General features: G+C 42.2%; 1 protein-coding gene across 9 annotated transcripts in view; it reads right to left on the bottom strand.

The window, feature by feature from the left end:
* Window positions 1-24,251, bottom strand: part of PTPRT (protein tyrosine phosphatase receptor type T) — a 487,791-nt gene that overhangs the window by 288,062 nt on the left and 175,478 nt on the right. For all 9 annotated transcript variants that reach the window (XM_071446915.1, XM_071446913.1, XM_071446918.1 and 6 more), the window contains exons 3-6: window positions 14,847-15,118; window positions 10,153-10,234; window positions 6,558-6,673; window positions 3,706-3,880 (exon numbers count right to left, since the gene is read on the bottom strand). In XM_071446915.1, coding sequence (XP_071303016.1) covers window positions 3,706-3,880; window positions 6,558-6,673; window positions 10,153-10,234; window positions 14,847-15,118 — 645 coding nt within the window. The remainder of the gene's footprint in view (window positions 1-3,705; window positions 3,881-6,557; window positions 6,674-10,152; window positions 10,235-14,846; window positions 15,119-24,251) is intronic.

Genomic DNA, 24,251 nt, shown 5'->3' with positions numbered 1-24,251 from the left:
TCCACATCCTTACCTAATGTGACAAGTGTCCTGGAAGGACACCAGCATTAATACAGACCTTAAATGATAAGATTCTAGCCAATTTCCACAGTATTTTAAACAGTCTTTATACAAGCAAGGCCCACATTTTGCTCAGAATATGAGGAACTGCCACGCAGCTTTTACTTAAAAGAAAATTACAGGCAGGAAATGTTCCATTCAGGTGTGAGCAGTGTAGTGAGACACAGAATCTCTGGGGTTTTTTTTAAACTGCCCTGTACAAAATTGTATTAAATTACTATATGTGCACCAGTGAGAGAGGAGAAATGGAGAAGAGCTATTTCCACTGGAGCACCAAAGGATGGCAAGGGGGGCAGGTGGAAATGATAGGTTTTTCTGGCCTGCCTATTATGACTGGAGAGTGCAAAGAGAAGAATAAATGTATTGTCATTTATTCAAGCCAGAAGACAGAGAAGCATTAGCACATCCAGCAAATAGCTGCCTAGAGAACAGCATTTTCACAGGATTACAAATGTATCTCCTGCCACTAAACATACTGGAATAATTTGGAACTAATACTGTTATATTCTTTTGTATAAAATTGACAGTAATTTCTTTTCAATAATACATTGCTCTTAGTGAAGGTGCCCACAGACAATCAAGGTGGTGTGTTTAAGTTCATTGATCATTCCGTTTGCTGAAACAGGTATTTACTGCCCAATTTGGGGTTTAGGAGTATGCACATTTCAAAGTAAAACTTCTCTTTTGATATCTACCAAACTTTTTCATTCAATACTGAGAAATGTAAAGTACTTTCTGTTCTAAATACTCCAATAAAACTTCTTATGCATAGGGAAGCAAACAGATCTTTCAATTAAAATCTTCAATTAAAACACAATTTTAAATCTTAATCTTTGTTGAAGAAACAGCCTGTGATTTTATGTTCCTCTGATCAAGAGAAAGCACATGAGAAGCAGAGATTTAGCTTGGATTTAGCAGGTTTAGGAGCAGGACTATCAATTGAGCAAAACCTCAATTACAGGCTAATTGAATGTATGCTCAAGTACATTATTACAATTCAATAATCATCTCTTCAGAATTAAACAATTCCAATTTGCTTTCATTTCCGCCTGTGCACATGCATTACCAATTTGCTATTCTTCACACTAAAATTAGTCAGGCTGGTTGGAAGCCCAGTGTCACAGGGTGGCACCAAACTGACCTCAAATGAGCCACTTAACCTCACCTGCTTCCTAATCAGGGATGAGGAGCAGGATGGGACCTTCCCACAACAATTTGACCCTGTTCAAGTTCCTTCCAGGTGGGTGCATGGCTGAGCAACCCAGTAATGAAGCCATCAGCATCTTTCCTGCTGGACATCCAACCACACATGGTTTTAATTTATTCTTCTATTTTTTTCCAAAAACAACAAACATGAAGTTCTCAAGCTGCACCAAGGGAAATATAGGTTGGATATTAGGAAAATGTTTTTCATGAAAGGGTGATAAAGTTCTGGAATGGCTGCCCAGGGAGGTGGTGGAGTCCCCATCCCTGGGGGTGTTTAACAAAGCCTGGATGTGGCACTGGGTGCCAGGGTTGAGTTGAGGGGTTTGGTTGAGGGGCTGGGTTGGACTTGATGATCCTGAAGGTCTCTTCCAACCTGGGCATTCTGTGAATTGTGGGAATTCCAGGCACCTAACTGAGCCTGGAATGCTCTGACAGCTGCTTGCCCTGGAAGGCTGCCTTCCTTCTATTTAGCTGTGCTACAATCCTAGGTGTGCCACTCCTGGCAGCTCAATCCCCTTTTAATCTTGAATTCATTCCTCCAGATTTGAGCAAGATACAAGATCACTGGGTGGGAATGAAAAGCACTTGGCATCCAGCACAAGCATTCTCCTTGTGATCTGTGTGGTCCAAACATCTGCACCACACAACATTCCAAGGCATAACAAAGACATCTGATCACCAAAGGACAGATCAGCTGGCAGAGAGCAGCACAGTGGACAACCTGATCTCATTTCTACAGCTGCTCTCTGTTTACATACCCTCCATTTAGATGAGTAAATTACATCCTGTGAACAGACCCAGACCTCAAATTCCTCTCACCCCAAACACAGAGCACCTCAGGAACAACTCAGCCACCTTCTGAACTCACTACCTAAGAGTCAGTGAGCACCCCAGTGGTGCAGATCAAGGTAGGTTTAAAAAAGAAATAAATAAGAACCCAGCATAGGGGATAGCACTTCACCACCTGCCTCAGGAAGGTGAGATTAAGACACCCCTTGCATGTGTCAGGCTCTTGAATCATGGTAATTAACATGGCTAAAATCCAAACACCCTTCAAGAACTACTGATGCTTCCACTCTGGACTTCAGGGTGTCAGCAGAATCAATCCCAGCATTTACTGCCAGCAGCCCTGAACAGTCTCTGCTGACACGCAATGCTCCACCACAAGATTATTTCTGCCTGATAAAATACTGGGAAGGAAAGCAGCTTGTGAAGCTGACTGACAGCCAAACTATTCAGCTGACTACAGCAAAAGCCTCCATAGCCACCAGATTCTACTACAAAACATTCCAAAGAAGGCTGTGTCCAAAGATCAAATTCAAATACCCGAGATACCGACTTAAACTCACATCACTTTCACCCTTTTTCCTTATTTTAATACAAACAAAAGAAGGTCCAACAGAATGCCAGTTTTTATAGACGGTTATCTTGTGGTATTTTCTGGGTTCTCCAGATGGAGGAGGAATTGAGAATCTGACTCTGTGTTCTTAGAAGGCTAATATATTAATTATATTATATTATATTATATCATATCATATCATGCTATACTTAAACTATACTAAAGAATAGAGAAAGGATACTTACAAAAGGCTTAACAAGATACTAAAGAAAAGCTTGTGACTCTCACCACAGCCTCGACACAGCTGGTACAGCAGTGCCAGGTGCAGCAGCTCTCCATTGCAGCCTGCATCTCCAGAGTCCCCTTCCCACCTGTGCCAGGGCTTGCTGGGTGTCTCCCATGGTGCTGTCACATTGCCATGGGCTCCAGCATGCCCAGCAAAGCAACATGAGGCCACTCCAGTTTGCTTGACATATGCAAGCCCTCCTGGCGTGTTCCCACTGGCAGGGCTTGGAGGGCTGTCAGATTTGTGGGATGGTTGGGACCACCCACCATGGGGAGTGGAGATGGAATTGCTTGTCCAGAGTAAATTCACAGAGAAAGAGCCCCAGAGTAAAGCTTAAAGTTAATTAATGAGTGATATGAAGCTTGAACAATTATAATATAAATACTGGTGGAAATCATAGGGAGGGTGTCGAACCCCCTGGAGTCAGTACAGGATGGGCTGGTAAAATGGGAAGGTGCTTTTGGGGCTAAGGAACATTAGTGGAGGTGCAAAAGCCATGGGGATGTCTTGCAGGGCTGGCTGAGCCCTGGAGACACAGAGGTCTAAGGAACACAGCTGGCTGTGATTGGTCATTAAGTTAAAACAATTCACATTAAACTAATAAAACAATAACCAGTTGCTAAACAATGTCCAAACCACATTCCAAAGCAGCAAAACACAGGAGAAGCAAATCAGATAATTATTGTTCTCATTTTTCTTTGCCGTTTCTCACCTTCCCAGGAGCAGAAATCCAGGGCAAAGAGATTTTTCAGAAAATATGACAGTGACAGAGAGGAAACACTCCTTGTGCATGAACACGGTTTGCTGCTCCTACCTTTGACGATGAGCTCGGCGTAGTTGGAGACGCCGGAGCCGCCGTCGGAGCGGATGACGCAGCGGTACTTGCTGATGCTGCGCTGCGACGTGTCGGCCACGCTGACCGTGGCTGAGAAACGCCTGTGGTTGACCACTCGAGTGACCATCAGGGCTGTGTCCCTCCCGTTCCACTGCTGCAGAGACAGAGAGAAATGATGCCATCATGGGGACAGGTAGGTGAGGTGTTGATGTGTCTGTGTGTGAGTCGCTCATTGGGGCGATTAACGTGCTCAGAGCTCTGTGTTTGTGCTGCTGGGAGAGGTTTTGGACAAGCACGGCTTTGCAAGGAAAGAATTCAGCCATTCCCTCAGGAAATCCACAGGGCTGTGTGAGCTGGGCCCTAAATAAAAGGGTGCTGAGGCCCTGGCATAGGGTGCCCAGAGAAGCTGTGTCTGTCCCTGGATACTTGGAAGTGTCCAAGCCAGGTGGGATGGGGCTCGGAGCACCCTGGGATAGTTGAAGGTCCCTGCCCAAAACTGGATGAGCTTTAAGGTCCCTTTCAAACCCAAAACTGTGATTCTATGATATATTTAAGTTTGCATTTCTATTTAATATTTGAGATCTATCTGGGCTTTTGGTGTGTTCTAAGGATACACCTTTAAGAGGGTAAAGTGTCTGGAAGGGAACCCATATGAGGGGCAGGACACTGAGGATGCTTGGCTTGGTCAGAGTAGGAACTCTGTGACCAGGGACAGGAGCCAGGAAGGGCTGGAGCTGTGCCAGGGAGGCTCAGGCTGGGTACCAGGGAAAGGCTCTTCCCCAGAGGGTGCTGGCACTGCCCAGGCTGCCCAGGGAATGGGCACGGCCCCGAGGCTGCCAGAGCTGCAGGAGCTGCCAGGGATGCCCAGGGTGGGGCTGTTGGGGGGTCTGGGCAGGGCTGGGGCTGCCCTGGGTGATCCTGGGGGTCCCTCCCAGCTCAGGACATTCTGTGACTCTAAGATGAATTCCTGGAAAGGCTGCAGAGGGGCAGCTCTGACTGCCACTGTGCACTTTTACCCAGTGTCATTAGAGGCCTGGCTTGGATGAGAAAACACAAGAGCTGAAGGCTTTGTGTTCACCTACAAACACTACAAATGAACAGATTCTGTAAATTTGGCCTTTTCAGATGCAAAACTCTGATTCTGGACCAATTTAAATAAATTGGTTGGATGAGCAGATATCCTTGTATATCCAGCATTCCCCAAGAAAGCTCTCTACCCATGCCAGACCACATTTTTCCAACTGGAAAAGGGACAGACAAAGAATTAGCCAGAAATTGTTCTCCACAGTATAAACACCTCAACTTGCTCATTTGTCCAGTTTGTTAGGAATTTTAAAGAAAAGCACATTGCTGTTTTGGCAGTTTCCACTAAACAGTGTTTAGAGGTGTTTCCAAGGCTATTTTCATTAAATGTTGCAGTTTTAGAGAATGAAAAGCAGGTTTTCATTAAAAATAGCAATTCTTTCCTCCCCAACTCTGCTTCTCACAGGGAAAGGTTCATATTGGTGCAGGTCAGAATTGTTTTTACACACACCTAATTGTAACTGGAGAAATATTTTAATGAAAGAACCAAAAAAAGATAAAATAAGTCAAAAATATATATCAGTGGGTGCTAGACATACACCATAGGTAAATAAATTTAAGTTAAAAATGCAATTTTTAGAAGAACAGCTGTGATGAGAGCATAGTTACTGAATATAAAATGATTTTTACATAATGCCAACTACATGTCTCACCAACTTAAGCCTTTTTCCCAGTACTATTTTTAATTTTTATTATTAGATAAGCCAATTCCTTGATTTAAGCTAGATTTGAAAATGTTATTTTTCAATTTTATTAAAATGCCTGAAGTCAATTATAAAATTTGATAAAACCTGGTAATTATTTGACTATAAAGGCTCTTCCTGTCTGCCCCAGATGTTACAACTACAGGGTGATCAAACCCTCTGGCACATGACTCCAAGCTGAGAATAAAACTTTTGGACTGGCTTTGGTGTTCTCCAAATTATGTTGGCTTTGTGTACATGCAACAAGAATCCTCTTGACTTGTTTAGGAGTTAAACATTTAGGAATTCAATGATTTTAAAAGCTTCTGGAATGGTAATGCTGGGTGTCCACATATCAGAGAAATTCAAGGGGCAGGAGAAGTTATTGTGTCCTTCACTGGGAAACACACACCTCATGTGCTGATGTTGGGGTTGATGTCAATTCTAACACTGACAGTGAATTCCCAAAGTTTTTGCTGCACCCACCAGAAGAGCAGGACCCAGACAAGTTTGATCAGTAGGCTGCAAATAAAGCATCCAGGGAGGGAATGTTTTACTCTTTTAGTGAGTGACTAAGAGGAACAAGACCAAATCAGCTGTCAATGCAGCCAAGGGAAACTGGGAGCAAGAACTGGGTGCAAACTGGGTTTGCCTGATTTTAACCAACCAGGTAAGTAATTTCAGACCTTGGAGATTTCCTTCTTAACAATTATCACTGACTCCAAGCTGAGAACATTTTTAGGGTGAAAGGAAAGCAGATGGCATAATAAAGCAGAAGAGATCTGTTCCATTTCCTCTCCCTTCTGCTTTATGGCTGAGTGTTTACAGGTACATGGGCATTTGTTTGAAACCAGAATTTTGCTGTCACTGGCCGTTTTTTCCTTTTTCTGTCTCCTAATTCCATACTTTGTCACCTCTAACTCTCACCTATAAGCGATTTACGGCAGTTCTTCAAAGGATCTTGATGAGAAGATTTTGCCTCATCACCAACCTTTCTCCAGCTATTTACTTCATTTGCAAAAGCAAAGAAAGCCCCAAACGAACCACAAAAATCCATTGGCTTACCTGGAGCCAGAGCTTGTCGTGCTGTGACCACTTTCCCCCGGCGATGCACTGGAAGGTGGCGTTCTGCCCCACGTTCACCTCCACGTTCTGCAGCCGCAGGAAATGCGGGGCTTTTCCTGACAAAAGAGGCAGAGGATTGTAGCCATGATATTTCCTGAAAAATCCTTTCTTTAAGATTTTTTTCTCCTGAGAAGCTAAAAGGCCTCAGGGACAAAATGCAAACAATGGTTATCTGCTGCTGTGGAATGCAACAGGTGCATCTGGGATTGGGCTCATGTGGTTGTTTCTAATTAATGGCCAATCACAGCCCAGCTGGCTCAGACCCTCTGGCCGAGCCACAAACCTTTGTTATCATTCTTTCTTTTTCTATTCTTAGCCAGCCTTCTGATGAAATCCTTTCTTCTATTCTTTTAGTATAGTTTTAATATATTATATATCATAAAATTATAAATCAGCCTTCTGAAACATGGAGTCAGATCCTCATCTCTTCCCTCATCCTCAGACCCCTGTGAACACGGTCACAGAGGATGGCAAGGGTAGAGCCAGGCAGGAACCAGCCGTGCTGCACCCACCCAAGCACCCAGCAAAGCCTTTGCAATGGTGGCTTTGCAAAACAAAGCTGCCCTTGGGTATTTAACTGCTCCTTGTAGGGAGAAGTGGGGATGGAGATGGGAAAAGATGGCCTGAGGGATCTTAGAGAGGCCTGGCACCTCTGAAAATACAGATTTGGATCAAATCACAAGTTCATGGTCACTGGCACAATTTCTTATTGCCTGCTATAAAGAGTAATTGAGTCATCTCTTTTCTTCACAAAACTATGTTTCTAAAAAGGTCAAAAAAAGTCAAATGCTTTTGTGCTTGTCAAGCATGACTGACCCAAACCCCATTTTCACAAGAATCTTTTATTATTTTTCTTTTCTTGACTATCAAATACGTCCTAGACCTTTAGAATAATGCTTCATCAATATAAAATCAGATATTAAATGCAATATTCATTTAACTGACAGTATTGTATCACTGGTTTAGTTTAAGATCACTGATAAGATCAATGTTTTGCTGACACTAAATTCAGCATTAGTTCAAAATGAAACCAGTGATATCAGAAATGCAGACATTGGGTTTTTTCACAAATAAACTAGATGAAAGGATTATCTTTTTGATTAAATATCAGACTGACTTAGGTCTCTATTTAACTTAAAGTATAAACAAGATTACAGCAGCAAATGCAACACCTTTAAGTGAACTATTTTTTTGCAGAAAAAGGTTTGTGCATCATTTGAAAACTTTTAGCATGATACTCTGAAAAAACACCTAAAAGGTCAGTGTTTTTCAACAATATCTGCACATTTTCTAGTATGATTAGACACTGAAATACATAATTTCAGAGGACAATATAACCTCTCTGCTGTTGGAGCAAACAGCTTTAAAGTGAAGTGGGCATCTGTGGGCATGCATGGTTGAAACTTGATGTGCAAGTGTTTGACACATGAACAGAGAGCACATGTTCAGACACCATGTCAGATGTTTTTATCTGCTCCTGTGCCCCATCCAGCACAGCTCACTGGCAGCTCCTGAAGGACAGGGACTCTGCACCATCCTGCTTTCTGGGCAGCAGGGATTTGCACCAAGCTTTACTGGAAAACTCCCTCTAGGTGACATTCAGAACGTTCTACAGAGTATTTCAGATAATTCTAATATTTGTGCCTGCATCCTGAAGTGTGCAGCTTTCAGTCAGCTACAAATACAAAGGTGTGGAGTCCCATCAATGCCAACATCCTGGTCCTTGGGGCTGCCCAGCTTCTGGAGCAAGATGTGCTGTGATGGCAAGGGGTCATTCACACAGAGCCAATGAATTTTTAGCATAAGAAAAATGGATATTCCAGTGTATTGCTTCACAGGACAAAGGAAAACAAGAGGCAGCACCAGCAATACATTTATTTTTCTGTATTACTGTGTCATTAGGGGCATTTCACTGCTTTTTGCTGACTGGTTTGCCTGCCTTTGTCATCTGTGAAGGTTAAGCAGAAATGAAGAAATAAGACCAATGATTTCAGTAACATCCAGGGCCACCAGGAGCTTCACTGCCCCCGTGTTTCGATTTACAACAATTGTAAAAGGAATCTGAGGGGCAAAGGCTGTACAAGGGAAGGGAACACATGGGTGATGTTCACCCTGGTGCCTGACACTGCTGAACAACAAAAGCAGCACTGGGAACCAGACAGGAGCAGCATTTACAGAGACTGCAGAGAACTTCAGCTTGCAATGAGCTCTGTATGCTGGGGGCTGCAAACAGACTGAAAAAAATCCCAACCAACCAAATCTGTTTCAAACATTTTGTTGCTGAGTCACCAAGAATGCAGTTAATTTTGACAAGGAGCTGTATATACTTGAAGAAATGGATTCAAAATCAGTTTACCTAATTAAGCAGGGATACAACACAGCATCCTGCCTAACTGCTTTAAATCCCATCATTTTCTTGTTGAGGCTCTGCCCCAGGGTTTGTTTAGTGGCCTCTGTCCCAGTGAAGGGACCAGCAATCACCCAACACACTGTGGAAGGCACAGAGCATTTGGAGATTTGTCTGGATGCTGCCAGTTATCAGCAACATCTGGTTAATACAGAATGTAAGTATTCCTTAATGAAGTAAATGCACCCAAAGGCCTGAGCAATGAGCACATGGTAAATACAAATATAATTTACTTAAGCAGCAATTAAGCATACTGCAGTTATCAGAAATGTCCTGTTAAACTTGAGCAGAACCATGTCTGTCACATTGAATGGCAGATGTTCTTTGACATTCTGATCACAGCAAAAACAGTTGATTGCACTCCATCTATAAGATCCATCAATTTTTTGTGAGCAGCTGTCACTGAGTCACTGAAACCATGAGCCAGAAAGAGGGGCTGTTAAAAAAGATCTTTACATGGAACTGTACATTACATCCATAAAATATACAAAGTCCTCAAGCCCCACTGAAGGTGGGTAAAGGAACCAAACAAGTTCAGACTCAAAGACTGAGGCACAATGTTTCTTTAAACATAAAAAAATAAATAAATCTCAGCTTCTTGTTGCAGTATCTGTGTGGAATTGTGTCTGCAATAGAAGAAATGCAACCCTAACATTTTTGAATAGTGTAATGAACCTGCATTAGTTTCTACTCCTGTATAAGTGCAGTGTCTGAATAAGATTAATTTTTAATCTCTGCACAGCTTTCTGAGCAGATCTAATACATTGAAACCAACCAACCTTTGGGACAGGCCTCTTACCAAGGAAACACTGAAACAATTTGGTTGTTCTTTTCTAAAGTTATTATGAGAAGCATTTTAGATTGTTTTCTACAGCAATAAGATTAAGAAACAATGAAACCACACGTTTATTAGCAAGTAGAGAGAATTCCAGTAGCCATGAACTGAGAGCAGCTTTGCCTTTTGAACAATTTGCAAAAGTAGGAAATTAAGCAAGGCTGACTGTCCTTGGGGATCTTGGAGGGAGACAAGACATTTTAGTGCTGACCCAACTGGGTAAATCTCTCCTTTAGACTACAAATTGTGGCCTACACCATGCTGGTACAGTCAGAAAAATAAAGAGTGCTCACTGCAGGGATGGGCGAGGACTCTGACTTCATCCACAGCTATGTACCCAGGGTGTCCTTTCAAAGAGACAGACTCAAATATCACCTGAAATACAAAAGAAAAAAAAATCTGAGAAAGAACATTTGCATCAGTAATTTCAGCAGTCACCACATTCTGCTGTTATTCCAAGTCTGAGTCATTCAAGGCATTTTATTAACAATGAAGGGATACCAGGGCAATTCAGTGTGTGAGTGCAACACCAAATCTGTGGGGGAAGCAAAAGAAAGGATTAGAGCAACATACAATAGGATTAAAGACAGCTCTGTGCATCTCTGGTTTGGAAAAGCAATAAGTGCCCTGGGTGTATGCACACACCTATATTCTCTTAAGCACCAGTCCAAGAACATTAAGTGGGAAAAAAATCTGATATCTTGTTCTCAGTATGCCTTGGAAAATTGGATAAAGCACTACAGGAATCAGAATCCTCTTCCTGAATCAGTGACCATGCATTCTAGTCATTTGTAACTTCTAAAATTCCCTACTAGAACACAGAGTTAACTATTTAAAACCAGTGTTCAACAGGTCTTTTTGTTCTAAATAAGAGCTGGCATGCCCAGCCTGTCACTGTTCAGACTCTTCTTTATCTCCTTCATCAAAAGATTTAATGCAGTGAAGTGTTCAACTGTCCAAATATTGCCCTGGATAAAAATAGTCCAAAAATATCCTTTCTGACTACAGAATTGCTGATGTTCATTTTTCTTTGCATTTGGGCTTCCAGAACATGGTTTCTTATGTTTTCATGACTTCCTAAGATCTCCTCCCCCAGTTCAAAACACAGACAGAGGTGAGATCTCCTGAAATACATCCATAAGGAAAAAAAAAGGACATAAAAACAGGCAAAGACAAGTTAAGAGAAGCTCAGGTGCTAATAATATGCAGAAACAAAGTTCTCCTCCAGAGGGGACTGGACAACAATTGGGCTGCCCAGGAAATATTGGAAGAAGCAAGCCACTGGAAGAGAAAGTCATCCAAAAACCATTAGCAAGTGGTTTGTGTTATCAAGGTCCTTGATAGGCTTTTTAGGGACTGTATAAAATAAGGGTATAAAATAGGAGTCTTTAGTATGGAAATTATAATTACTTTAGCAATTAAATATCATTCATTATACAAATTACATTTACTGGGAAGGTCATGCAAGGCTCTACTGCAACTCCCTTCAGACCTGAATTCAAGTGCAACATTTCAGCTACAAAATCTTATTTTGGTTTTACATTTGTGAAAAGTCACAAGTCACAACAAAGTAATTCTCAATTATCTGCAAGTCAAGAACTTGATACGTTCTCAAAGGCACTGGCATCAGGTATGAGTGGATGGCAAAAGTAAGCACCAATACAAAGAAAATTGGCTTTGGTTAATCACCAACATGTGCAGAGTTTTATACAGCACAGTCTAACTTTATAATAACCAACCCAGCCTCTAAAAGAATCTCTGTCCACTGGTGCAGAATCCACTGAGTAGAGGACTCCTCTCAATTCAAGCAATATTGTTTGACTATTTTATTCTGTTCTGCTTTACACTCAGATATTCCCAGCCCTTTCCCAGTTCAAACTTACACATTATTGTCTTTTTGTGTATTTTGAAGCATCTCATCCTTATCAAAATGAGAAGCATGGAAGCACCTAGGCTTTCCTGAAAACTGACAATTGAGCCCCAACATGAGGAAAAGGCAGGAAAAAAATGTTTATGGGGCCCATTTCTGCAAATCTCATGCTCAGTGTCCCTCATGTCCTTTTAAATCCAGCTGGAAACGCAGCATGATGGTTGAGACAGGCAGTACTTTGCAATTAATAATGCTTTGCAGTTAAAGAACACCACAGAAATGAATACAGTTGACAAAACACAAAGCTTCACTCTTAAAAAAGCATTCTTAAATGCTCCTGAGCTCTCCAAATACAAAGTCATTTCATGTTTCCTTCCCCCTGAACAAGCCCCCGTTGCAGCTGTGATTTACCAACAATGTCTGTGTTAGCAGCCTAGCCCAGCTCATCTGTTGTGCTACAACACTTTTCTCCAGGCATGGATCAATAACATTCCTTGCTATACATCAAAAAAACACCTTCCTGGCAGGCTCTAGTGCTGCCCTTGGTGCATTCTGAGACTGAGTTCATCCTTATGGCAAGCAGTAATTCAAGATTACACGTATTACCTTTCTCCAAGAACCATTAGAGCTTTTTCTCGCTACGCTGGCAAACATTTGCAGGCTGGGAATCCAAGTACAAGTAACTCCAGGGTAGACATGATAAATCCCCCCACGTTTTTCTGTCTCAGCTAAGTGCTTCTGCAGCCAGATGACTCCTATGACCCTTGCACACACCTAAAACACAACCTCTGGCAGCTGCTTTGCATCCCAGTTTTCCACTAGCCACATCTCCAAAGTTCAAAGTACTTGACAAAGCCTTGGATCAGGGCAGAGAGCTTCAGATTGTTCTGCCTGGCTGAATTTTTGGTGCACATCCCAGTCCAGGATGGTGTGGTTTCTGTGCATTAGGAGTTTTGCATGGTCTTTTCAAAATACAGAACAGGCTGTCAGGCTTCTTCTGTGCAGAGAGTTCTCCAGGAAAGCAATTTTGATTTAAAGCTGACAAAGAAATGGCAAGTGTGAGGGTGGGCAGGCCCTGGCACAGGTGCCCAGAGCAGCTGGGGCTGCCCCTGGATCCCTGGCAGTGCCCAAGGCCAGGCTGGATGGGGCTTGGAGCAGCCTGGGATGGTTGAAGGTGTCCCTGCCATGGCAGGGGTGGGATGAGATGATCTTTGGGGTCCCTTCTAACCCGAGCCCTGCCAGGATTTTATTAAATAACACTGCAATGGCACATTCTAGATCAGGAGTGTGAAAAACAAGACACTTCTCAAGCAGCAACACACCCAAGTTTTGTCATCCTCCCACCTCTGGACTTATTTAGGCAGAAGTGTTATTTTAGGCTGGCAAATACCAATAATTTTCCTATTTTCAAGCTTCAAGTTCTCTTTTTTCTTTTTACTTTTTCTTAAACCTTGCTTAAATGTAGAAACTCACAGGACTACAGACCACCAACAAGGTGATTTATAAAACCAGAGGCTGAAATCAGTCTACTAGACCCCCATAATATCCAGGACAGATCTCAAATTTTAAAAGCTACACTTAAGAAACAAAAATACAAGGATGACCAGAAGATATCACTCTCACTCATCACAAATTTAAAAAGAAGCCTCTTGCATTTTCTAGGAAGGAACTACTCCTGGGCAGGTACTGCTGCCTTCCAATCCATTCAGTTTTGTGCTTCAGTAGAAAATTCTTGTTTGATTTAAAGGAATCTTTTGCTCAAGAAAAGCAAACTTGACCTGCCAAAGTACTTGTAAAAGACCTAAGTGAGGCTCAGGAAGCCTCCTATTGATATATCTGAGAGCAGGATCCCTCTTAGTGTGAGATCAGACTGCCTTTTGCAGGTTTTTCAAGCACCGATTTTCTGGGTGAAAGATCATTTCTGTTATCTCTGTGGAGCACCAAGGATGAAGGAAATTCTGCTTCATGCCCAGGATCATGTTAATATGAATGGAGTAGGAGCACTCCAGTGTGCCTTCAGAACAGTCACAAGTTGTGCACTGCCCTTAAAACACCATTTTCCACACATTTGCATCTCTTTATCCTTCCCTCTCTCCCGCCTGGTGCACTCTGTGCATTCTGCTGGTATCCACAACTCTTTCAGAGGCAGAACATTAAAGCATCTTCCTCCAGCTCAGATTTTACAGACCTCCTACCCAGTTATTAGAAGCAAGAAAAAGAGAGGCTTTTCTACCTGCTGGTTTTTATACACAGACTATTTGCAGCCTTTTCATAGTTCATTCTATCCCGGTGCCTGTCTCACTCATGGCTTTTATTAGTATCACATGGACATCAAATCTCCTGCAAGGTTTAGGATGCAATTACCTCCCAGGCTTTTTTTTTTCCTTTTTGGTGTGTGTCTTGAATATAAAACAAGACAAAAGTACCCCTTCAACCAGTAAAAAGCAGTATGTGAGTCCATTGTGTGTGAATAATCTAACTGAAATTAAAACAATGGCTGCAAAGTTGCCAAATGAATTTGAAGCAGGCAACTAATAAGTTGGTGTAAAACTAATAAAAAAAAAAATAGTGTAGCCATTACTTTCCTTGGCTTTGTCCTAGTCTAAAAAAAATATCTTCTAACAGAATAAATAAAGCTGTGATAGAAAAAGGAGGAGCTGAGGATCTAGTGAAGAATATCCACATATGATACTGTGGTACAAGAATTTATTAGTACCTTATGTCCTTATACTCCCTGTATGGGCACAAGATGCACAGCCAAGTCAAAAAATGTTCCTTCCTATGGAACCAACCAAGGTCCAAAAATAATCCTGGGAGATTTATACAGAGTACAGATACACATCCAGAAACTGTTTTGTTTGCAGTCACACAGTGCCACGGAAAGTGCCAATACAAGTGGCAATTTCACCACAAGTGGGTCTTGTCAATAATTGCCTCCCATCCATCAGTCTGTGGCCTGCCAACAACTAAAGAAAAAAGTGAGGAGGAAAGAAATACTCAACCTGCCTATATATCCACTATAGGTAAATTTATACTGAGAGGAAAATTCAGGGAGGGAGGTGTCGATTTTCAAAACTAACAAAGGAGAGAGAGGGGAAAAATATTCCAAACCCCTACCTGGTAAAAATGTGGCCAGAAGGTGCTGATGGCCAGCTCTGCCTTCACCCAGCCCTCGGTCACCACTCCTGACACGTTCCAGATGGGGTTGCCCTGGGGGCCCCCGTTGACCTTGACGTAGACGTTGAGGGAGCCGGGGCTGGAGCGGTCGCGGCTGGACAGGTAATAGTGGAAGTCGATGCAGTGGGTGTCATTCTCCTTCAGAGTGGGCAGCAGCAGGTGAGCTTTCTGCCCTGATGCTCTCCCAGAGCTGTTCACCATCATGAAGGAGCCTGTAGAGCAAAGGAAAAAGAGAACAGAGTGGGTTTGCTTGGATTTTTGGTGTAAACAGCTCCGTTCGAAAATTCAGCCTTTTACCACCCACAAAACAAACCTTCCTGTGAAGGAAGCAGCTGTTTGGTGCCAGTTGTTAGGGAGAGAAAGGATATTAAAATTGCAGGGTATTTACACCAGTAGATTCAGGGCTAGCTAGAACCACTTTAATTAAATAACTTGCAAATCAAAATAGAAATGCTGGCTTGCTTGTATTATTTTATCACCTTGTGATCACACAGTCGCTCTAAACAAAAGCATATTCCCACTTCAAGAAACAACCAGGTTCTCCTGCTGCACACTGTGCCCCAAAGGCACATTCAATACAAGGGAACAAGTGACAGGATGAGAAGAAACAGCCTCAAGTTGCATCAGGGGAGGTTTAGATTGGGTATTGGGAAAAAATTCTTCACAGGAGTGTTGGAAAGCACTGGAATGGAATGAGGAGTCACCATCCCTGGAAGTGTTCAAGAAAAGTGTGTATGTGGTGCTTGAGGATGTGGTTTAGTGGTGAGCATGGTGTAGGGTTGATGGTTGATTTGATGATGTATAAAAGTAATTTCCAACCTTAACAATTCTATGATTCAACACAAAAGCTACAACAGAGCAAGCTCTCAGCTGATATTTGCCTGCATCAACCAACACCCTTCATGCCAGTCCATACCTGTGAACCCTGGTACCTGAATATTTGAAGGTCATGTTAAGAAAACCCCAATTTTCAGAGCCCAACCAAGTGAGGGTTGTCGACAGAACAGCAACATCTTTACTTGTGATAATGCAACAGGACAATAATTCATGTAGGAGGGAAGGGTAGGCTGAATTTAGGGAGGGAAATGTATACTGAGGCAATTTATGAGTTTGTTAACCTGGAAGTCTGCATCATATTAACTGTGGCACTCAATGTTGAACTTGCATTTGGATTCATCAAGCAGTTATTTTATAGCACATTGTGTCTCCACTCATCTCCTCGCAGATGCATCAAGGTGACAAATGTCAGCAATAAGGGAGAACATGATGAGAGTTATTTGATTCAATTCTGGTTACAGGATCTCCTTTATGTGGGTGCAGACACTCACACTCAGAAAGAACTAAAGCAAACAGTGGGATGGGGCAGGGGGAATCTGTGTGTCAGCAGCCAGGCGTGATAATTTTTAATCAAACACAGCCCTCTTGACACTCCTGGCTCTGATGCTGCTGCCAAGCCACACTGCAGATGTGTTTGTGTGCTGGCCTCTTGCAGTTCACAGAAGATTGAGTTTGAAAAGCCCTGCCTCACTTCTGACCTATTGACTTTCCCTTTTCCTCACCATAGCACGTGACTCAGATGAGCCAGGCAAACATTTGGATCAATTCTGCGCTGTGAACAGTCATATATTATAAATTTATAACAGCTACAAGCAACTTTCTCCTAGAAAAATTTTCCCCCTTGTTTATATGATATATATTCATTTTGCAAAGGATCAACAGGAGGAAGTCAGTCTTTAAAAAAAATAGATTAATGAAGTTACACACTCTAAAGACCTTGGAAAATTCCAGCGCAATGCAAGCACAGATGGGGAAGAGGAAGAAACTCTAAGAAAATTTATAGGCAAGATGGTCTCTGGCAATGCTGCCTTTCAGTGGAAATGAAGGAAAAACAAAAAACAAAATGGTCCCAAGTCAAGAAATTCCAGATTCTCAAAAAGAACTTGGAGAAATGTTAGAGCTGAATCCAAACTTTCAGGTTTTGGTCTAAAAATTAGGATCCTGACAAATGCCCATTGCTGATGTAACTCTGCTCATAAAATCCTCTTCTTCAGCATGTAATGTATATACACTACTCTTAAAAATCTACTCACATAAACAAAACTTTTGAGAAACTGAAATTTGGGTTCAGTTCCTATGAGAACATTTATTTTCAGCAAGCACAGGTGCCAGCAGGCCTGGAGAGGCAGCACAGGCTGCCAGCTGAGGGAGCAGCCTGGGAACCTGGCCCAGCCAGGCTTGGGCAGCCTGAGTGGGACACCCAGATCCACCAGGGCTGGAGCCCCTCTGCTCTGCAGCCAGGCTGGGAGAGCTGGGAGGGGTTCACCTGCAGAAGAGAAGGTTCCAGAGAGACCTTAGAGCACCTTCCAGTGCCTAAAGGGGCTCCAGGAGAGCTGGAGAGGGACTGGGGACAAGGGATGGATGGAGAGGATAAGAGGGAATGGCTTTAAGCTGAAGAAGGGGAGATTTAGATTGGAAATTGGGAATGAATTGTTCCCCGTGAGGGTGGGCAGGCCCTGGCACAGGTGCCCAGAGCAGCTGGGGCTGCCCCTGGATCCCTGGCAGTGCCCAAGGCCAGGCTGGACAGGGCTGGGAGCAGCCTGGGACAGTGGGAGGTGTCCCTGCCTTAAATTGGCTTTAAGGTCCCTCCCAACCCAAGCCATTGTGGGATTCCAGGATCTCTGTCAGTACAGAGTTGCAAGAACCACTCTTCTCCAGAGAATTTGGGAGGGAAGACACTGTAAAACCCCTGAGCAAGGGTGGCATGCTCTGCAGGAGCCCAGAGCTGCTGTGAAAGGCTCTGCCTGAGGCATTTCAGAGCCACTGGAGTACAGTGCAGACAAGTTCCCCATGTGCCAGATCCCACCCTGGAGGAGGGAGGTGCAGCCCAGAATCACTCCAAGAACAGCAGAGCCCCTGTGCATTCACAAGGGTTTTGACCAAGTGGGGAGGCACCCAGGAAAAGGGATTTTTACACCACAATTGATTGCACAGCACCTGGCACAGCATTCCAGGCCATGCCTCTCAACTTTTCTCTCTTTAATTTGGACAGTATGTGAATTATCCTGCCCTAAAGAACTGCTCTGATCTGTGCTGTGTCTAACACAATGCAGCCCTGAACTGCACTGGGGGAGGGAAGGGCTTCAATGACAGCAAAAGTTAGGGAGTATTTCACTTTTACAGACCATATATAAAAATAACGAGCTTTCCTCTGGGAGAGAAAACATCAGCTTTTATAAAAAAGTTCCAAGCAATAATTACAATTTTATTTTTTGCCACCCACAAAATAATGAATCACAAGCTATTCATGGCCTTTTGTGCAAGTGCTGACAGTTCTGGGGAGAGTGGGCAACCTGAATCCAGCAAGTGACAACACCAACAAGAAGAATACCTATCCACCAAAAAGCACTTATCAAAATAATTTGTCTTAATTACTAAAAAAAATTACCTTGCAAAGAATTGCCATGGATAAATTATTCCCAGCTTCCTATTTATAGCATCTGATTTTGTTTAATACAATGTGTGTAGAGATACAGCAGGAAATCCTATAAGAAACACAACTTATCAAGCAAAGTCCTGATAAGAGGTATTATTTTATGACAGCTGAAAAGATGAAAAATATCCCCTTTACAGAGCCATCTCTGCCAGAGAAAAGAACTCACACCTTGTTTAAAGGGATTTGTTCCCTAAGAACTCTACCTCAGTTCCTTTCTTTCTGCAGAGCCTTGGAGCTTCCCCACAAACCCTTCCCTGGGATACCCCAGGCACAGCTCACCCCACAGGATCCAGAGAAACACCTCAAGCCTGGCCAGCCTAGGGGCTGAAAACTTGTAATTCCATCAAGGTAATCACTGATATAAATAAAATATATATATATATATATATATATATATATATATTTTTTTTTTTTCTTTATTTATATAAAATATTTTATCTTTTATAAAATATAAAATATAAATAAATATATAAAATTCTTTTAATATAAAATTCAGATGTGAATAAATTATACCCTATATCCTATAAATTGACCCCAAATAGACTTTTTTCCTTTTTTTTTTAATTTTATTTTTATTTTTATAGTGTGAACTTGAACAGGCATCCTGTCCTCCAGGACCTTCACAAAGTTGCTCTGCATGGTCCAAGATCAACAGATCAAGAGATCCACTGTCCTATTACAAATTTCCAAATTTGTCTGTGGAACTTGTGTGGGCAAGATCCATCACTTAGGAGTAGGTGAGAGATCATGAAAACAGCTCCCACCAGGAGAAAACAAATGAAAGACAAGGCAGCCTTTTAAAGACAAATGTGGTTTTCCTCATTATCCTTAATGAAAATTGACATATTGTGATTTAGGGTCTGACAGCCTTCTTTAGGCTGAGCACAGAGCTGAAGCTGATGGGACTTATTCTCAATTTATAGGCCTATATGTGCAAATAAAAGAGTTACAATCTGCTCTGGCACCAACAAATCACTTGTCACAGTTTCCACTCATACAAAGGACTAAGGAATGAATTAACATGTCACAAATGGAAATTATTGACTAATAGATGACTGAAAGCCTCCTGAATGTCTCCAGGCAAGAATATGAATAAAACAAAAGGTATCTTGGAGAAACTCTTGTTTTGACTGTTGCATATCCAATTGGGGAAAAAAAGAAATGAAAATATCGAGTTTCATTGTTTTGTTCACTTCTTTACAAAAATTCAAGTTTCCAACACTACACTAAACTGAAAAAAAAAATGAAATTTGGAGGAAAAAATTATCTATGCTGGATAAAAGTTCTTTTTTATGTTTATTTGACAGAAAAGTATAAGTTCATTCAAGCAAATTGAGCGTAAGGTCAATTAAACATGGTGTCCTTGGATCAACAGGTTAAATTAATTAATATCTTGCTGGTTTTATCCTGACTATGTAAAAATGAATGTGCTATGCTCAGATCAGTCAGAAGCAAGAAGGACTGGGAGACTGCAAATAAATTCATTTTCAAAAATCCTTTCCAACGGCAGGAACATAAAACGCTACTCTCTCCTAGTTATTAAACATACCACTGAAAATTGGGGAATTAAACCATGAAGTGCTCTCTAGCTGGCCATAAATTTCAATTTTTCCCCTGCTTGGTGGATAATGATGCCTTGATAAGCGTCCTATTATTGATGCATCTGCAGCCGCGCTCCTGTTTGCGGAGCCGAAACGCCGCTCTGCAGCAGATGGTGGCTATTGTGTTTACACATCAGCACTTTATGTTTGCCTTCCCTCACGTCTGCAGTAAAGAGAAGGCCGTAATTGAGTTTTTAATGGCTTTGCACATTGTTCATTAAGTTTACACGAGTGTGCTCTGACAAATGACAGCTGAAGGAACGAGGAGCCGCCGGCAGCGCCCGGCAGACCTTGGCTGGTGCTGGCTTTGAAGAGCTGAGCTGCTTCAAAAGTCAAATTACAGCAGCCAGGAAAGACTTGAAAAAGAAGCTGTCAAAATGCTGCAAAATGAGGCTTCTAAAAGCCTGAGCGCCAAACCCAGGTGTAGGGTGTTGTTTTAAAGAGCAGACTCTTCCTGACATTAAGATGTAGGTTTGCAGCAGGTGCACCAGCCTGTTTTCAGACACAGTTGTGTTTACTGCCAAAGAACAACTCTATCTCCCAGAAAGTGAGTCTGACACCTGTCCTTGTTAGGGCAGAACAAAGCAACATGGGATAATCTGCGCTGAAGGGGCCTCAGGCCAAGCCCCTGCTCAAAGCAGGATCAGCCCTGAGCTAACCACTGAACCTTCCCCACCTCCCCAGAGGATTGCCCATCCCCTCTGGAAAACCTCCTCCACTGCTTCACTACCCTCATAATTTTTCCTCCTTTTATTCACTCCAAAACCTCTCATTTCCAGTTAGATCCTCTGTCTCATCCTCCAGGCACCTGCTGAGGTACAAACTAACTCAGTACTCCTGATGCCCTCCTGGTAGGAGAGGATTTGTGAGGTGAGGCTTTGCTTTGCAGGAGTGCTCTGACCTGTGACTGTGGTCACAAGGGTTTTCAGGATGAAGAAGAGACGAGAATGTTGACTCCATGATCAGAAGGCTTGATTTATTATTTTATGCTATATGTTACATTAAGACTATACTAAAAGGCAATAGAAAGGAAAAGGTTTCTTCCGAAGCTAGCTAAGCTAAGAATAGAAAAGAATGAATAACAAAGATCTGTGTCTCCAACAGAGCAAGAGCCAGCTCTGCCATGAGTGGTCAAGAAATCCAAACATCCACAGGAGATCAATCACAGGTCTACCTGTTACATTCCACAGCAGCAGATAACCATTGGTTACTTTGGTTGCTGAAACTGCAGCTTCTCACAAGGAAAAATCCTAAGAAAGGATTTTTCATGAAAGATGTCTGCGACACTGACCCTTTCCCAGGATCCCATTCCCAGGGGACAGGACCAGGGTCACTTCACTACCTCATACAATGACACAGAGCATGGGAGCCTTTCCCTTTTTCCATCCCTTCATCACAGGGATGGCTGCAGAAGCACAGATCAGAACAAGGAGTCTCTCTGAACTACCTTCAAGTCACTCTGAAGGCCACAGAACAGATGCTGAACACTCCATATGTTAAGTAGGACAAAATATGTTTGTGGTCAGCCTAAGTATGACAAAATATGTTTGTGGTCAGCATAACAAAATTCCATCTACCTCCACAGTTGCTTTCCAGCAGTGGCAAAGCAGCCACTTTAAGCAGAATATAAGAATTCTTCACAGGGTGCTGTGAAGCAGAATTTACCATTTCAATCTTCTGACAATCAGTAATATAAAGATTTTTTTTAAGTCAAGAGCTGCATTAACCCCATTTATTAATTAGCCACACAATGATCTTTCTCTCATCATTTTTGTTGAGTCAGGAATAAGACTCTGTCAATGAGCTCTGGAGTTTGACTATACATTGTGCTGGGGAAAATAAATTATTTTCATGCCCTTTAAGATTCTGTAACTTAATTTGTAGTTCTTATTTTATGACATTTATGATTACCTACCTGCTGCACACTTCCCACATTTTTACATCCGTTTTTGTGTATAACATTGGAAAAAGGCTCAGAAATTTCTTCCCCTCACTGATGTACTACAGACAGCAGTGTTTGTACAAACCCAGAAATTCTAAATCTCATAAGCACATCCCTTTTCCATGTATTAGGGCAAAATCAAACCCATGGGGTTTAAATCTTAAATGTGAGTCATACTGAATTAATTTAGCTATGAAATTGTTTGATTCGCTGATAAATATGAATATAAATGGCAATGAGTTCAGTATCATTCATGAGGACAATTCATTCACTTGGGAAATTGTTGGATAATAAGGAAGAATTTTTTTAAAGAGACAGTCTGCTGTTTGTAAAAAGCTTTTCTTCTGGAAATGAATGTTATTAAAACTATTATGATTTTGGGAGATTTTTGTTAGAAAAATCTTCTCAGAATGAGACTGATCTCATATGACCTCAAATATGTACTGCAGATATTTAAAGAGTGTGACAAAAACACTTTCCCAGTTCTCCCTGAGAGATGAAGTGTGTGCAAACGTGGCTCTGCTTTGCCCATCTCCAAAAGGCCTGGGGAGGGGAGAAGCTTGCAACGCCTTTGCTTCATACATAAAACCAAATAATTGTGGGACCATGCTCAGAATTAGCAAAAGCTGGTTTCCCACAGGTCCAGAACTGCCAGCTGCAGGCTTCACCACTGATTGCATGGCCTGAGCCATGGAATGACTGAGCCCTGCATGAGTGCTGCATTTCAGGGTGTACCCAGACCTGCTGTCCATAAAACACAAGTGCTTTGTTATCAAACTACACTCCTCTTCCAAATGCTGGCCAAAGCCTGAATCGTGGTGACCCACAGACACTGAAAGATGCTCACAGCCCTGAACTGATGCCTTATGAAGGCTACACCCAGAATGGTCACAAAATGGAAGAGCTGTCATGAGGTCTCACATTTTTATAAGTTTTGGTCCATTTGCATCTTGCAGTTCATTGTCCCATTCCAGCTTTAGCCCCTGCAGTCCCACCCTGCTTGTTTTTCTCTCTCCAGCCCACGGGGTTTGTGCTCTTGGGCTGAGATTTGGATCATTTGTCCTTGGTGCCCAGCTGGAGCAGGAATTGTTTTGTCTCCCTGCTCTGTGCACAGAGCTCACCATCCCATAACATGAAGCTCAGACCCACAGACTAAAGCAGTACAGAACATGAAAAATATAAAAGCTAAAACTTGAGGCATCAGAATTGTCTCCAGCCAAGTGGCAGCTTCCCTTTATCTCTCTCTCAAGTTAATGCTGCAGAGGCTTCACCAGCCTGGATGGGGAAGATTAAACTACCCCTGAGGGAAGAAACAAGTCAAAACTACATCATGGATTATAAAGAAAAACAAAAAAAAAACAAAACAAAAAAACAACCACATTTTAATGACTTTCTGGTGATTCAGTCACCAAACCCTCTTCAACTACAAAGTCCATATGGGAGGTGATCAAGTGACAAATAAGCCAACAAATGCCTAATTAGCAGAGGGCTTTAAGGGGGATAATGGGATTCCTGCAAGTAGCTGTGAAGCAGGGACTTGTGGAGGACTCCATTTGTTAATGGGACACTCTTTTAACCTTGCAAGATTATTTAAATCAATAATAAAAATAGCTGCTTCTGTTGTTAAAAGCATTCTTCCAGCAGTGTAACATTTTGTGCACCTTTTGGTCACATCATTCTGTGGCCTTGACAAGGACAGCCAACGACACAGACTGAGAGATTTGCAACAGAAAGATAAAGCTCAGGACTCAGGTTCTGACTTCATCATTTCCTCAGTGACACAGGTTTTTATTCTTTATTGGCCTGAAGAAAATTCAACTGAAACATGAAGACAGAATTCTTAAGAATAGCAATGAAAAGCAGCACATGGGAGAACGAGAGTGTCCAACACAGAAGAGACAAGGGGAAATTTTTAAGCACAGGGGGGATTTATTGTCTCAGTTTTTCACCAAGGCATGATCTAGAAGTGCAAGAAAACTGACTGTAACACCTCAGAAGTGACAAGGCAGGAAAAAGAAATAATAGCTCTTTCTCTATTGCCTGTTTCTGGCCTCAGTTACAGGCCAGAGTGGTCTCCAGTAGTTTGTACTCAATATGGAAACCTGTTGGATCCAGTGTGGAAAATCAGCTCAGAAAAATGAATTCTCATTGCTGTGGACACAAACACAGCAATGATACTTCCCTGCACTTCCAGCCATTTGTTCTAAGACATTTGTGGAGTCAGTGAGCTCCTGAAGGCATTGACATGGAACATTTCTAGTCTATAACAAGCACTGCACAGTTTATCACAAAGATTCATGACAACATTT

The sequence above is a fragment of the Agelaius tricolor genome, unplaced genomic scaffold, assembly GCF_023055355.1.
Source record: "Agelaius tricolor isolate 1412-34295 unplaced genomic scaffold, bAgeTri1.0.p SCAF_23, whole genome shotgun sequence".
NCBI lineage: Eukaryota > Metazoa > Chordata > Aves > Passeriformes > Icteridae > Agelaius > Agelaius tricolor.
Note: the sequence above shows the minus strand (reverse complement) of the source record. Positions and strands in the feature narration are given on the sequence as shown.